Below are 13,845 nucleotides of genomic sequence, written 5' to 3'. Positions count from 1 at the left end.
CATCTCCAAGGCCGTGTGTTAGGTGGACATTGTCTTGCAGGAAAAGGGGATAGAAGTGATTGTACACAGAGGCAGCTTCCTCTTCTGGGTGAATATGATGAAGCCTGGCCAGGTTGGGCTGGGATTGGCTGTGTCCTCTCATTTCCAGGGAGAGTGGGAGGAGTCTGTCCCAGTGTTACAGTACCAATCTGCAATGTCCCCCACTGGCTTACGTGTTAATACTTGTTTCACAGTTAGTGATACTGTTTAGGGGAAGCTGTAGAATGGTTTGGAGGCAATGGTTGGAAGGCTGCAGGCCAGTCTCTTTGTCCAAGCTTCTTTCTCCACTTCCCCATCCACCATAATGTAGATGCCCCTACCTTCTGCTCTTGCTGCTGTTAACTATTCTTTCCCTGTCATGATGGACTGAAACTGTAAGCTAAAATAAATCTTTTCCCCATGAAATTGCTTCTTGGGTGGGGCCAGGAGGATGGGTCTGTTAGTGTCTGGAGATGGGGTTTGGTTTTGTTCCCCCTTTTCGGGAAGCGCTGAGATGTTAGTACCTTAGTTTTGATTTTGACCACTTGACCCTTGAGAAGAATTTCCAATATTGACTTTTGGATATAATACATTACGGGGAACTAAAGCATACTGAGATGTTTGATAAAAATAATCCCATGCACATATACATTGTTTTGTTATAGAAAGTAAGTTTTGTGGTCACCATGCATCTTAATGACAGGAATAATGCCTGGTGCATCATATAAGATTCAACAAATACCTATGAAATAATTGAAGGATTTAGGATGAAAGATGTCGCTTTCAGGAAGTCACATAGCTTTGCATAGAGCACTTGTCCTGTTGCTAACAAAATTTCTAAGTAGTATCCACCTTTTTAGCTTTGCCATTTTGTTCTAAAGATATGTTTTATCTTTAGTTATTAATTTGAGTCTGTGCTTGAGTGTATTGTGTGTACTGTGTATGTGTGTGTGTGTGTGTGTGTGTGTGTAAGTGTCCTAGGAGAGCAGAAGAGGGCATCAGATCTCCTGGAACTGCAATTGTAGGGAGTTGTGAGCATCACAGTGTTGTTGGGACTGGTCCTGGTCCTAAGTCCCCTGCAAGAGCAGCACACATTTTAATCACGGAGCCATCTCTCTAGCCACCTGTAGATGTGAGTCGCATGGTTTTGTGCATGCACAGAGAAGACAGTAAAAGAAGATGCTAATGTTATGCGAGAAACGGCATCTGTGTGTATGAAACAGGAAACAGCAGAGAAAAAAATAGCCAGGTTTAACCGTAAACAATACAGACTGAAGAGTTGTGGGTGGTCAGAGAAAAGAATGGTCAGTGGAGTCTACTTGAAGACTGTGTGCTCGTGACATAGGAGCCAGCAGATTTGCCCATTTACCCTTTGTTGTTGTTGATTTTATTTGTTTGTTTTCTCCTTGAAACAGGGATTCTCTGTGTAAGAGTCCTGGAACTCACTCTGTATTCCAGGCTACCCTCGAACTTACAGAGCTCTTCCTGCATCTGCCTCCTCGGAGTGCTGGGATTAAAGGCATGGGCAACCATGTCCAGCTTGTCCACTAATCTCTTATGATAAAGTTAACAAGTTTTTGTTTTTTTTGTTTCTTTGCTGTACTTGGGATTGAACCTATGACAGACAAGCATTGAACCACTGCACTGTATTTTTTTAAGATGCAGATTCTTTACATGAACTTAGAACGTGATTAAAACAAAGATGGTGGGAGCAGTATTCCAGGGTTCCCTTCTTTCCCATGAGCAAATAAAACACATGGACTGTTGCTGCTCTCCTTATTCTGCACATCCTTTCAAGACTGTCCTGTGTTTATTGACAATGGTCCTCACTATCAGAAGGCAGCACATTTTATAACTAGACGCCAAAGCTTGGGAGGGCAGGTCATCTATAGTCCTACAGTTTGTGGGAGACAAAGCCTAGCCCACTGGGTAATCAACCCTGAGTAGCCACCTATCCTGGTGGGTGCCCTGAAGTCATCCTCAGCTCAGCCTTGGTTATCTTCAAAACATTCGGGGCCATGTGCAGAGAAAGAATGATAATGGCACTGTGGCATTTCTTCAGATGGTAAAAAAAAAAAAAAAGACTCTGGAAAAATAGGATGGGTTTGTATGATCCACTTAATGGCTGGCAGAACCAATGTAGCCTCAGATTTAGTCAAATTTGTGTACTTCGGAGGTTAGGTTTGGGAAAGCTCCAGCCTGTGCACAAGAGAGAACCTCTCTTCCTCTGTAGGCTCCTCTGGTGACCTGGAAATGCAGTTGTTCCCTTCACAGTCTTCCATCCTGCCCCCCCCCTTCCAATTCCTGTCCATCCTGTTGTTTTCCATGCCCTTCCACGCCTGCTCCCCTGTGCCCTCCGTCCTATCCCCTACACCCATGCCTTTCCATCCAGTTTCACCATTCCTTCCATTCTGCCCATCCCCATCCCCTCCATCCTGTGCCGCCATGCCCTTCTCTCCTGTGCCTCCCCATGCCCTTCATCTTTTCACCCCATGCCTTCTGTCCTGTGCTCCCCCATTCTCTCCATCCTGTTTCATCTATGCCCTTTATCCTGTCCCTGCCCCATGCCTCCCATCCTGTTCCTCCAAGCCTTCTGTCCTGTCTCTCCCCATGCCCTCCATCCTGAGACACTTCAGAGCCTGTCCTAAGGCTGTCCTAATCAAGTCAACATTTGAAGTTGTCACCAGTACATTTTCCTGCCTATGGTTGCCTCTTCCCTATTTCTTTCTTCAGTTTAAAATAAAAATCCATTCACAGAATAGGGCTTTATTTATAGGTGCTAATATGAATGTGAGAGGAAACCACAAAGCCAGCCACGGCTTGTGCAGTGGATCACTCCATTTTCTGTGCACAGTTTGAAGCCCTGTACAGGGGAGGAGCATTTCTCGTTATAGTTGTGACTTGAAGGAATAAATTAGAAACTCAGCCTGTTTCTTTCTAAAGAACAGGGATTCTTTAAGTGAGGGACTGCATTACTAGCCCCCTGGAACTTCATGTGAATAATCACACACACACACACACACACACACACACATACACGCTTGTGTTGATGTACTTTTTTCCCCCCGCAAGACCATATAATTTCATCAGAAATTTTGAAATGTGTGGAAAAGGGGATCAGCATCATCCTGTGGTAGCCCTTAGTATGCTTTTTCTTTATTTAGAATTAAAAACCTACATATGATAAAATCCTCCCCAACACAACTCTTTTCATATCTCCCCAACATACCCCCTCCCACTTCATGCTTTTCTTTTTTCTTTTGGATAAGTTAGAGCTGTTCGTGTGTGTGTGTGTGTGTGTGTGTGTGTGTGTGTGTGTGTGTGTTTGTTTCATCGGAGATACCACATCTTCCAATAAGAATGGCACTGCCCTTCCCACCAAAGGCCCTGCAACTATCCATTAGCAATGGCTCCTCAGTAAGTGTGATGCCAAATCTCATCCACACCATCTGTACCAGAAGATGGAGTTTAGGAATGGCAGGAATGGTTGGACACAAAATACCACTTGCTGTAAAATTGGAGGTGGTTTTATATTTTATGCAAGTACATTAGTTATTTTCTCATCACTGTCACAAAATACCCGATGGAAGCCACAAGTAAGACAAGGCTTGCTTTGACCCAGAGTTCCAGGAGGCACAGTCCATTCTTACAGGGCAGCATGGGGGTTGGAGCAACTCAGCTTGAGTAGGGGAGCTTGTGGCATGGGCATTAACCCTGGCAGGGTTCCAGCCACAACTAGGGCAGGTATCACCTTCAAGTTCCCAGCCTCCCCTCAATGAACCACTTGTGCTAGCCAGGTCATAGTCCCAAAGGTTCTGTGTCTTCCCAAAACTGTCACCAGTAGGGAACCATGTGGTTATGCACAGGGACTTTGGGAATATTTCACACTCAAACTACAATGCTCTGCTAAATCCCACTCTAGCATAGAGCCATCTGCTTGATGACTGTCTTGCTGGAGGGAAGTTGAGGGCTCCAGGCTTTATTCCTTACTATCATTTCTCCTCAGGGTCTGTGATAGATGATGTGATGGTTAGTTGTTGTTGTTGTTGTTTTTAGTCAACTTGACACAAACTGGAGTCACCTGGGAAGAGGTCTAGAAATCACCTCCGTTGAAATGGCCTGTGGGCATGTCTGTGGGACATGGCTTTGACTGATGATTGGTGAATGTGGGGGGGCAGACAACTGTGGCAGTGCCACCCCTGAGCAGGTGGTTCTGGGTTTTATATGAAAGCAAACTAAGAGAGCTATGGAGAGTAAGTAGCATTCCCCCAAGACCTCTGCCTTATTTCCTGTCTCAAGCTTAAGCCATGATGGAATATGATTGGGACATATAAGCCAAATAAACCCTTCCTTCCCCAGTGGGATTTTTGTCAGTGTTTTATCACAGCAGTAGAAAGTAAGCTAGAATAAATGACTGCATATCAGATGTAGCCCTCCAACATAACAGACGGAGCCTCAGCCAAGTGGGTCAGAGGCAGAGGTAGAAAAGTGACAGAGATTTGAATCAGCTTCCCATAAGCCATGAGTTACATCTTGTACAGCATTTCCTATCGCCATGGACGTGCCCTCTGAACCCAAGTGATTTCTGGCTGAAGTCTAAAGTTAGGCTTCTGTGTGAAAGATAACTGGAAGAAGGGAGTTAGCTGAGACCATGGTCCTGATCAGCTCATCAGCTGCAGGTGATCAACAGGCTTATGCCTCAGTGAACTCATTCAGGAACTTAAGCCACCACATTTACTCTCAATGGGCACTTTACCTGTTTTGCTTTATATTTATTTGTTGTGAGCATGTATATGCATGGGTGTGTCTGTGTATCTTGTACAAGCTAGACAAGGGTCCCACTATCAAGCTACCTCCCTAATGCCTTGTGACATTTTAAATAGAAAGTTATCCAGCTTTGAGAACAAAGTAGTAACTAAGTGCATAGTAGATCCCGAGCTTGTCTCAAGGAGCATCTTGCCCTTTTAGCATTCCTAAAATTAGGACAGTGGCCATGAGATAAATACCATAACACCTTGAGGATGCAGGTGTGAATATAGAAATAGTCTAATTTGCTAACAATTGTTTTTGTTTCGCTTACCTCGTTTGTGGTTTAATGTTTTCCTGCCATTTCATTGGTACTCACTCCTAATGAGTTGCCTCAATAATATTCAAACATAGTCCTTTTAAGTAAATCTCAAACTGTCATTGTCTAGGCCAAAGGTCTGCAACATTACTAGCCAGAGTAGGTTAAACTAAAGATATTTTTAGCTTTGTAAAGTGCTGGTCTGTGTTACAAATCAACCCTACCATGGTTGAGCAACCAAAGATAGTATGTAGACAAATCAGTGGGGCTGTGTTTCAATAAGCCTTTATCTAGAAAAACAGGTGGTGGGTCAGATGTGGTCAGTCAACAGATTATGCATAGTTGGCTAATGTAGCATAGGTACAATTCCAGAATTCTAAAGAAAAAAAATGAGGGAAAATAAAGGATCGAGGCATAGAGGGGTGCTCATGGAGAAGGGGTGTGTGTGGTATTTTTCCCATGTGGACATTTCACATATGCTGGATTATTTATGGAGAAATTTACTCTATTCTATATAGTATGTAGCAGGAACACGGATTTGGAAGCCAGAATAAAGTTTGGCTGCTAATGCTAATAGTGTACCTTTGGGAAAATTATTTTCTCTCAGCCAAAAAAGAAGATAGTGGGATTAATGGCTCCCTTCTGCTCCATCACTCTCTGATGCTATGGTGAGTCTACTGAGGTCTTTTGTTTGTTTGGTTTGGTTTTGTGAGATAGGGTTTCTCTTTGTAGCCCTGTCTGATCTGGTACTCACTCTTTAGACCAGTCTAGATTCTACTGAGATTTAGGTGGAGGGGTTTGAGTTGTCTTTTGATGCTAGAGCACTTGCTGAACAAGGATGAGGTTCTGGAGATGCTTTCCTGCACCATAAGAGAAAGACAATTCAAAGTCTGAAAATGTAGTTTAAAATTATATTAACTATGGCACAGGAAATTCTAAGTAGGGAAAGGACACCAAGTAAAGGACATGTCTCAGGCCCATGGTTTAAAAGGAATATTGTAGGTTGCCATTGAAAGTGGTGCTGAGCTGGAATTTCCCAGTGATGAGGGAATTCCCTCCGGGGACATGGGACTTGATAAGTAAGCTTGTGGGGATAATGAATAAGAATTTAGTGAGAAGAGCAGAGCCTTTTGTGGTACACCCAGGTGTAGATATGGGGAGCCCTTCCTACCACAGAATATTTTTAACACCACTTAGAAGCAAAGGTGACGTTCAAGACAATTGACTAATTTTGAACACTGGCTATAATCAGACCCTAAAAAGATTTGAGTTTTGCAGAGTCTACCCTGCCAAAGTCCTCCAGAAGAAATGAGCTAAGATTTTTTGCTTCAACTAGAGCCACCAACTCCTACTTTTATCTGTCATCAAATAGAGTCCCCAACTCCTGCTTTTATCTGTCAGTGCTAAACAAACTCTAACCTAGTCACATCATTGTAGATGAGCAAAATGAGTCTCAAAGGGGGCTCTAAGTACCCGTGGCTGTTGAGAGGCAGGAGAGGAGAGGCTATTAGGCACAAGAAGTTCGTATTCATCTTCTGTGGAAGGTGGTGTCTGAGGGGTAGAAGGGAAACGGAGAACTGAATACTCAGTCTCTGCCCCTCTTGGGGACTCTCTGTGTCTCTCAGCCTTGCTAGGGATATTCTCATAGAACTCCTCCGTAGAGCTGCCTGACGGCCTTCCTCCAAGGGTCTTGTGATCAACAAGGATGTAGCATAACTCCTCTGTGTAGATCTGGTTGGCATTGTCCTGTAGGTTAAAGGAGAGCCGTCATAAATATCTGGCCTCTTTCCATTTCATTTATACTTCAGTGACAACATGGGCCTGACTGGGAAACTGTCTTCCACCACTGCTTTCTCCATTTCAAGGCTGTCTTGTCTAAATGGCTTCAGGGGAATTCCAAACACTAAACTAGAAGATGGAATGCTCATGTCATCCAAAAGTATATAGCTGACCTGTTCCAAAGTGATCTTTGACCACCTTGTATACTTCCCCTGGTCATAGAATGCTGGATGTGCTTGGATAATATTTAACTGCTCACTAAGAGATTATTATTGTCATTATTTGAGACAGGGTCTTATGTATCCCAATCTATATGTAGCAGAGAATGACCTTGAACTTCTGTTCCTCATACTTTTATCTATAAGTGCCATGGTAGTATGTGTGCCACCACATCCTGTTTATGCTGTGCTGGGGATCAAACCTAGTGCTTTCTGTATGCTAGATAAGCACTCTCTACAAATTGAAATGCACCCACAAGCAGATTATTGTATTAATAAGTCAAGGGAAGGTCTCACTAAGAGTGGAATCTCAGGAGCTAAAAGTCAGAGGCAGCAATGTCCAGTGGAGAGCAAGTGGCTGTTAGAGTGAGCCCAGGGTTTGAATGCTGGCTCTGCCATCTTTCAGAGGCCTGTATTTGGAGAGTAACTTAATCTCTCAGGTTTTGCATCCACGAAGTGAGAGGGCACAGTAATATGGGTTGTTGTGACAGTTACATGACCTGCTTGTCAAATACACAGCCTGTCATCAACAAAGTGTTCAGCAAATATTAGTTCCCTCCAATCAGTTATGCAACAGGAGTGCTGTTGTTTTTACCACCAGGCTCTGCAAATAACTGTGGGTTCCTGCCCTGGCATCTACAGTGTTTCCTCCATGTTGTGATCAGAAGGGGTCTTATTACCTGCACAGGAGCTGAAGTCATCCCTTCATCTGCAGAAAGAAAATACACTCAGTGAAACTCGGGTTGGGAGGAAACTCCAGGAGGTGGGCTAGGGTGTTTGCTACCAGACAGCCAAGGCACAGCTGGAATAGTCTACAGAAGTCTATAATGTATCCCTAAGTGTCATAGGACAACCTAAACAATGCTACAGGAGAGCTTGCTCAGGCTGCTGGGTCCAGTGAAGAAAGATGCTTTAACTGTATCTTTGGGCAGTCAATCATACCCCCTGTCTTCTCTCTTCCCTTATGTAATGCCCATTGTGTACCTACTTGGTAAAAGACAATAGGGAGGCAGACACACCAGAAACAAGCCTGTCTTCTCAAGGCTCACAGGCTAGGCAGGGGACATACCAGACAGCATGAGAGACCTACAGGGCAGACAGGAGGGTGTCCTTTCTAACAGGTAATGTGAGATGGTGACAGCATGGGGACTGTTGCTCAAGGAAAGCTTTTCAGAATCCTCAGATTCTGCCCACTTATGTTTCTGCAGAAGCAAGACAGTTTTTTCAAAAGGTGTTTTACTCCAAACTGACTAGCTTAGTCACAGAACAGAGTCACACTTCCCCACTTCCCAGCCCTGGCATCCAGGAGGTAGAGCTCTCCACAGAGGGCACTACATGGCTCATGGTTTTATACTTCCCCTGGTACATCCTCATTAGCTTTTATTCTCACCAGAAGAAAGGGCTCTGCATTTTGGCACCAATGGCATTATTTGTGTTGTGCCTTATTCTATTAGAAATTGGAGCTTGTTGGGACCCACCATTCCTGGGGTGAAATGGACCACATTGGGAGGGTTAGAGGCTGCTTTATATGCCCATAGAGCTGAGTGTTGAGATTCAGTGTATGGGTGAGCTATACTCTCCACTCTAAACCCAGCTAGGGAAAGACAAAATTCCTTCATTATTATTATTATTTTATTTTTCCTACAGAAATGTTAGGGCCCATCCTCGCACCCACACTTTCTTATTCTTGGCCTTGTATGTGCTGTCATTCTCCAACAACTCAAGCTTCATCTAAAAAGTATTTATTTGTATTTTATGTGCAATGGTGACTTGCATCCATGTGTCTGTGTGAAGGTATCAGTTTCCCTGGAACTATAGATACTGCCATGTGGGTACTTAGGAATTGAACGAAGGTCCTCTGAAAGAAGCCAGTGCTCTTAAACACTGAGCCATCTCTCCAGTCCCAAGTCTTGTTTCTTTAACTTCACCACTGATCTGTCTCCACAGCCTCATAATCGGTCTGCTGGCATCACCATTTCCTGTCTGCACATCCCACTGGGCTGGATAATCTCTTTAATGCAAATCTATCATCCCTGCCTCTTTCAGAAAACTTCTCCATACTTCCCCTGTTGCTCTTGAGATGAGGACTGACATATTTAGCTGCCCCTCTGTGCCTTAGCTGGCATATTTGTTGTTCCCAGTTAGTTCTTCAGTTTCCAGCTCAGGCACTGATTGAGGAGTATGAAGATCAATAAATCATTCCCTGCTTCATTGAACCCACTGCTTAATGGGAAAAACAAGCAAACAAACATGGAGCGGGATAAATTGCAGCAAAATATGTAGGTTTGTGGTAGATATTCCCACTGGGTTCTGGAAATATAGAGAAAGGATATTTTTGAAATGCAAGTCCATCAAGAGTAAAAATGATGGGGAAATAATAATCTGTGTGATACAGATTTGATCCCAGAACTCAGGAGGCAGGAGAGTTCCTGGATATCCAGGGCTATTACACAGAAAAACCCTGTCTCAAAACCAAACCAAACCAAATGATGACTTACATTGCTTTGGAGACTCTTGTCTGGTTTTAAATGTGCTTATGTTTTTCCTGTAGGAAAGGAATGTAGACAGGTTATTTCAACATTCAGAAGGCCTTAAACATTATATTATGAAGCTTCAATTTCAATCATTATTATTTTTTTTATAATACTTCTTTCAGCAGAGAAGAATGAAAGAAAAGAAAGAGGGAAAATATAAGATGATATTATTTAGAAGTGCATTTCCTTTTCCCCTCACCCATTTTCCTGCCTATATTTTGCAATCATACATGTGTATGTAGTATTAAGAGGTTATATTTTCAGAGAATATTTCTGACACAAACCTCCATTTTGTTTTTTATCATGCAAATGGAGGATGAGGCATTTTTTAATCCCAAGCCTAACCTGTGACCACCCAAGCAAAGCAAAAACAAAACAAAACAAAACAAAAAAAAAAAAAAAATCCAAACACTTCCCATTAAAGTGCACTGCACAGATGACCTCTGGAAATACAATGGAAGGCCATTGTCATCTAGTGGGCAAAGATACAATTTGTTGTAGATGGCCACACTTCTGGCATGCTAAGTCTAGTCACTATCAATCACTTAGTGGGGGCTAGCTATTTTTAGTAACCCTTTCACTCTCTGGAGTGTCTCAGTTTGAATAAGAATATCACCTGGACTCCACATTCTCCACAAAGAGGGCAGAAATGTGTGCTTCTGTGCAAGGGACTTGTAGTGTGACGACTCTAGGTATTAATGTGCAGTTTCATTCTTATCTCCGAGGCTTACCCACGTGAGAAGAAGCTCCCACCAACGAGACAATTATTGTTGATTTTCACCACAATCCGGGGGTTGTTTCCTGGACTGATTCTCGGTGACTCTATCTGGGCTCTGTACCCAGCTTCGCGGTTTAGCCATAAAGAGGAAGGAGCTCACAGGCCCCTTACAAGCCCCACACTGAAAACACAGCTAGGGAATTGATTCCTTGGAGCAGTACTTTACTTACCAAGGAAGGCAGGTACACTCTTCAACAATGTGACAACCACTCTGGCACCTGAAATAGCTGAGATGGTTGACAGGAAGTCAGTGAGTCTGGTTTCTGCAGCTTTGTTAATGGTGACTTCTGTCCCCGTGTGGTTTCTGTCCTTATTTCTTAGGTGAACAGGAGACAGGGCTGTGATGCCATCAGTTTCTAACCAGGGGAAACCCTTTCTGTCTGATTCCCATCAAGGGAAACAAGAAGTTTTGCAATTCGCAACTTCAGTGATTTACTTGACTCCTTGTGATGGAGTTATCTCCAGAAAAATCAAGGTTTGAGTGTGCAGACTTTTGAGAAAATATTTTGTTTGGCTCAAGCAGTATCTCCACAGGGTATCACTAAACTCTGACTCTCTCACTTCTCCTACACATACGCCACTCTAATATCACATGCCTATCTCCTTCACTAGAATGTGAACTTCACAAAGCTAGGAACTATATTCATTCTGCCTGTCACAGTTAATGCCGCCCTATCAGATATTCAGCAAATTTGTTTTCCATAAATATTTGATGAAGTTACAATGAGTAGCTGTGAGCACAACCACCAAAACAGGAGGCCATCAGATCTACCACCCAAATTCTGATGGCATAGCTAAGTACAAAGGCATATGCTTTTTACAGCAGAAGGGGGGACATTTATTCTGAAGTCACACATGTAGGGTGAAGTCTAACATTCTATGCTTCTCTGGATTTGAGGTATGACTGACTGCCTACAGGATTTACCATAAAAGCCCTCCTTTAATGTACTTCATGTACCAGTCACATTATATAAAGATATTTCGAAAATGTCAAAAGAAAAATGTGGCCCCAGTGACCTTCCTGAGTAGCTCCCTCAGAAGGAGCAGAACAGGAAAGGCTGGTTATAACCCATGGCCATGGATGTGACTACCAGTTGAGGTGAATATCTTGATGGCTTTCCAGGTACTATGTGTTGTCAGACGTTGGGGCATGTCCACAGCTCTCTTTAGGTCGCCCTACGTGTCTTTTGTGCCCTGTAAACCATTCATTTTCATTTTCTGCTTCTGTTGTTAAAGACATCATATAGAAACTCCTGACTCTGCCCAGTGCTGAAAAGGCAGGGTCAGGGAAGTGAGATGAAAGGGAATGGTAGAGTTGTGAGTTACTGGATCCGTATTTATATTTCTAAAAACTTTGAGTCACAATTTAATTTGTAAAATGAGGGTGTCTGTACCACTTCTTTCATGAAGCTGCTAAGGCTCAGACAAAGGTGATGATGGGCAAGCGTGTAGGCTTTCCTTCTTTCCCACACTTCCTTGCAATGCATTCTTGCATTTTAGTATGCGTGTTCTGGTTTAAGGGGAGTTCAGGTAAGGAAAACAACATCTAAAATGTGCCTCCCAGGAAGCTATCCCTAGAGTTCACTCAGAAATGGGTAGCACGGGGAAGGCTGTATTGTGACCATGAATTAGAGAAACAAGCCTCAGTGACATCATATTGATGCCAGAAATTTCAGGTGCCTGTCTTTCCACATGGCCTCTGTTCTCAAGCCTATAATGTCTCTCTCTTTGTCATCAACCCCTATCCTCTTCTCTCCTTTGCATTGTGTGATGCATGTGCTTTCATAGATGGTCAATGACATCCCTCAAGATACGTGATTCTCAGCTTGCACGGAAGACCCACAGCCTGGGGTGGGAAGGAGTTTAGGGTCTTTGCCCTGAACATGGTCTTGGCTTTGTGGTTTGTTTTTAGGCCTTCTCTCAAAAGTGCTTCCTGGAACACTGAAAATGGCTGCTGTTACTGTAGGTTATAGAACAACAGACTTTGTTATAATTTGGAATTCTTGGACCCGAGGTACTTGTACATTGTAAGATTCTTTCCTTAGGAGTTCCTTAAGAACAGGTTCTCAAAAGTCCATCCAGGAAATACATGCATGAAGCTGTATTAGATTTACAGCACTGGCATAAACACAAGCACCTCTCCACAGGCCTTTCAACCTCCTTACATGGGAGAATGTAGATAGCTCAGAAACAGAAACCCAAAGATTAATATGACAAAGTCAAGGGAGAGATTTGAGTACAAAGGTACTCTATTCTGAAAAAAAACAAAAACCAAAAACCAAAACCAGGATTTTAGATCTTTATTTCAAGCTGTACCAGGGACTTAAGCATCTGATTTCCTGTTGTCAAGGATACAGGAGGCTCTTAGAATAGCAGGATGCCTCCTGTCCAATGTAGGGAAGTCTTGTTTTCTTTCCTACTGTTTGCCATTATGGCTGGTACTGGGCTTCTGCTGTGGGGAATATGTAGCCTCAGCCCTGACAGACTGTTTCTTCCTGGAGAGTAGGATAGCATATACTCTCACCTGCATGTCCTTTGCTTGACATTTTGGAGTCTCAGATTCCAAAGTGTCCCCTGAGTGTCCAGTTACCACCTAAAACTTAAATATCAGAAACTGGCCATGTGTCTCCTCTCATAATTCCCACTATAGTTTTATGTTTTCTTTTTCTTCAAGTTTTTCATTTCTTCTGTTTATGTGCAGTCTTGGAACCATCTTAGCATTTCCCACATTGCCCTGCTATCTGTTAATGTTCCCCCCTGAAGCACAGGACATAGCCTGTTTCAGATCTCACAACTCTATCACTAGAGGAAAAGCTCATACCCACAATCCTAAAGTAATGCCTGAAAATCCTCATCCTAAGCATGAAAATGCTGATGGCCAGGGAGAGGCCCGAGATTCTCTGCTCCTTGTCTGTTTGCTGCAGGGACTGTACCTAAGCAATGGGGATCTACATGACATCGTCTTCTACAGAAATCCCAAGAAAAAGGGTTAGATGGAAGGGGAGGAAAAATTAAATAAGGAGAATTAACTCCATTCACTGTTTCGATTAGATTTCTGTTTAATCATTCTTCTTTCATTTTCTGGAAGCTTAGAGTATGAAGATATAAAATTGATGAATACTTCTTAGTGTGGACCACTCTTTTTATGTGTTATATTTCATTCAGTTTCAGACATGTCCATCGGTTGATATTATTGCCCTGTTATTTATTAACAAGGGGATTGGGGACAAAATTTAGGCAACTTGTTTGGGGATCCACAACCAGGAAAGGGGAAAACATGGGTTTTCTTTGGAAAAATGTTTTTCCCTAAAACCTTGGGTTCTTCTTGGGGAGGGAGAGGTGGTTTTCCATCCTATGATCTGCAGACACCCAATAAGGAGTGCGCCCACAGGGGTAACAGAGGAAAGATGGACAAGAGATGCCAGCTGACATAAGACAACTTAAGTTAGCACA

The 13,845-nt window shown here is 43.1% G+C and overlaps 1 protein-coding gene across 1 annotated transcript in view; it reads right to left on the bottom strand.

The window, feature by feature from the left end:
* Window positions 1-5,888: 5,888 nt before the first annotated feature.
* The window catches only part of Gcsam (germinal center associated signaling and motility), a 9,808-nt gene continuing 1,851 nt past the window's right edge, over window positions 5,889-13,845 (bottom strand). Inside the window, exons 2-5 of the mRNA XM_051190965.1 lie at window positions 10,563-10,619; window positions 9,579-9,625; window positions 7,761-7,789; window positions 5,889-6,829 (exon numbers count right to left, since the gene is read on the bottom strand). Of these exons, the coding sequence (XP_051046922.1) occupies window positions 6,512-6,829; window positions 7,761-7,789; window positions 9,579-9,625; window positions 10,563-10,619 (451 nt within the window). The 3' untranslated portion in view covers window positions 5,889-6,511. The remainder of the gene's footprint in view (window positions 6,830-7,760; window positions 7,790-9,578; window positions 9,626-10,562; window positions 10,620-13,845) is intronic.

This window comes from Phodopus roborovskii, unplaced genomic scaffold, assembly GCF_943737965.1.
Source record: "Phodopus roborovskii unplaced genomic scaffold, PHOROB, whole genome shotgun sequence".
In the NCBI taxonomy this organism is placed as follows: domain Eukaryota; kingdom Metazoa; phylum Chordata; class Mammalia; order Rodentia; family Cricetidae; genus Phodopus; species Phodopus roborovskii.
Note: the sequence above shows the minus strand (reverse complement) of the source record. Positions and strands in the feature narration are given on the sequence as shown.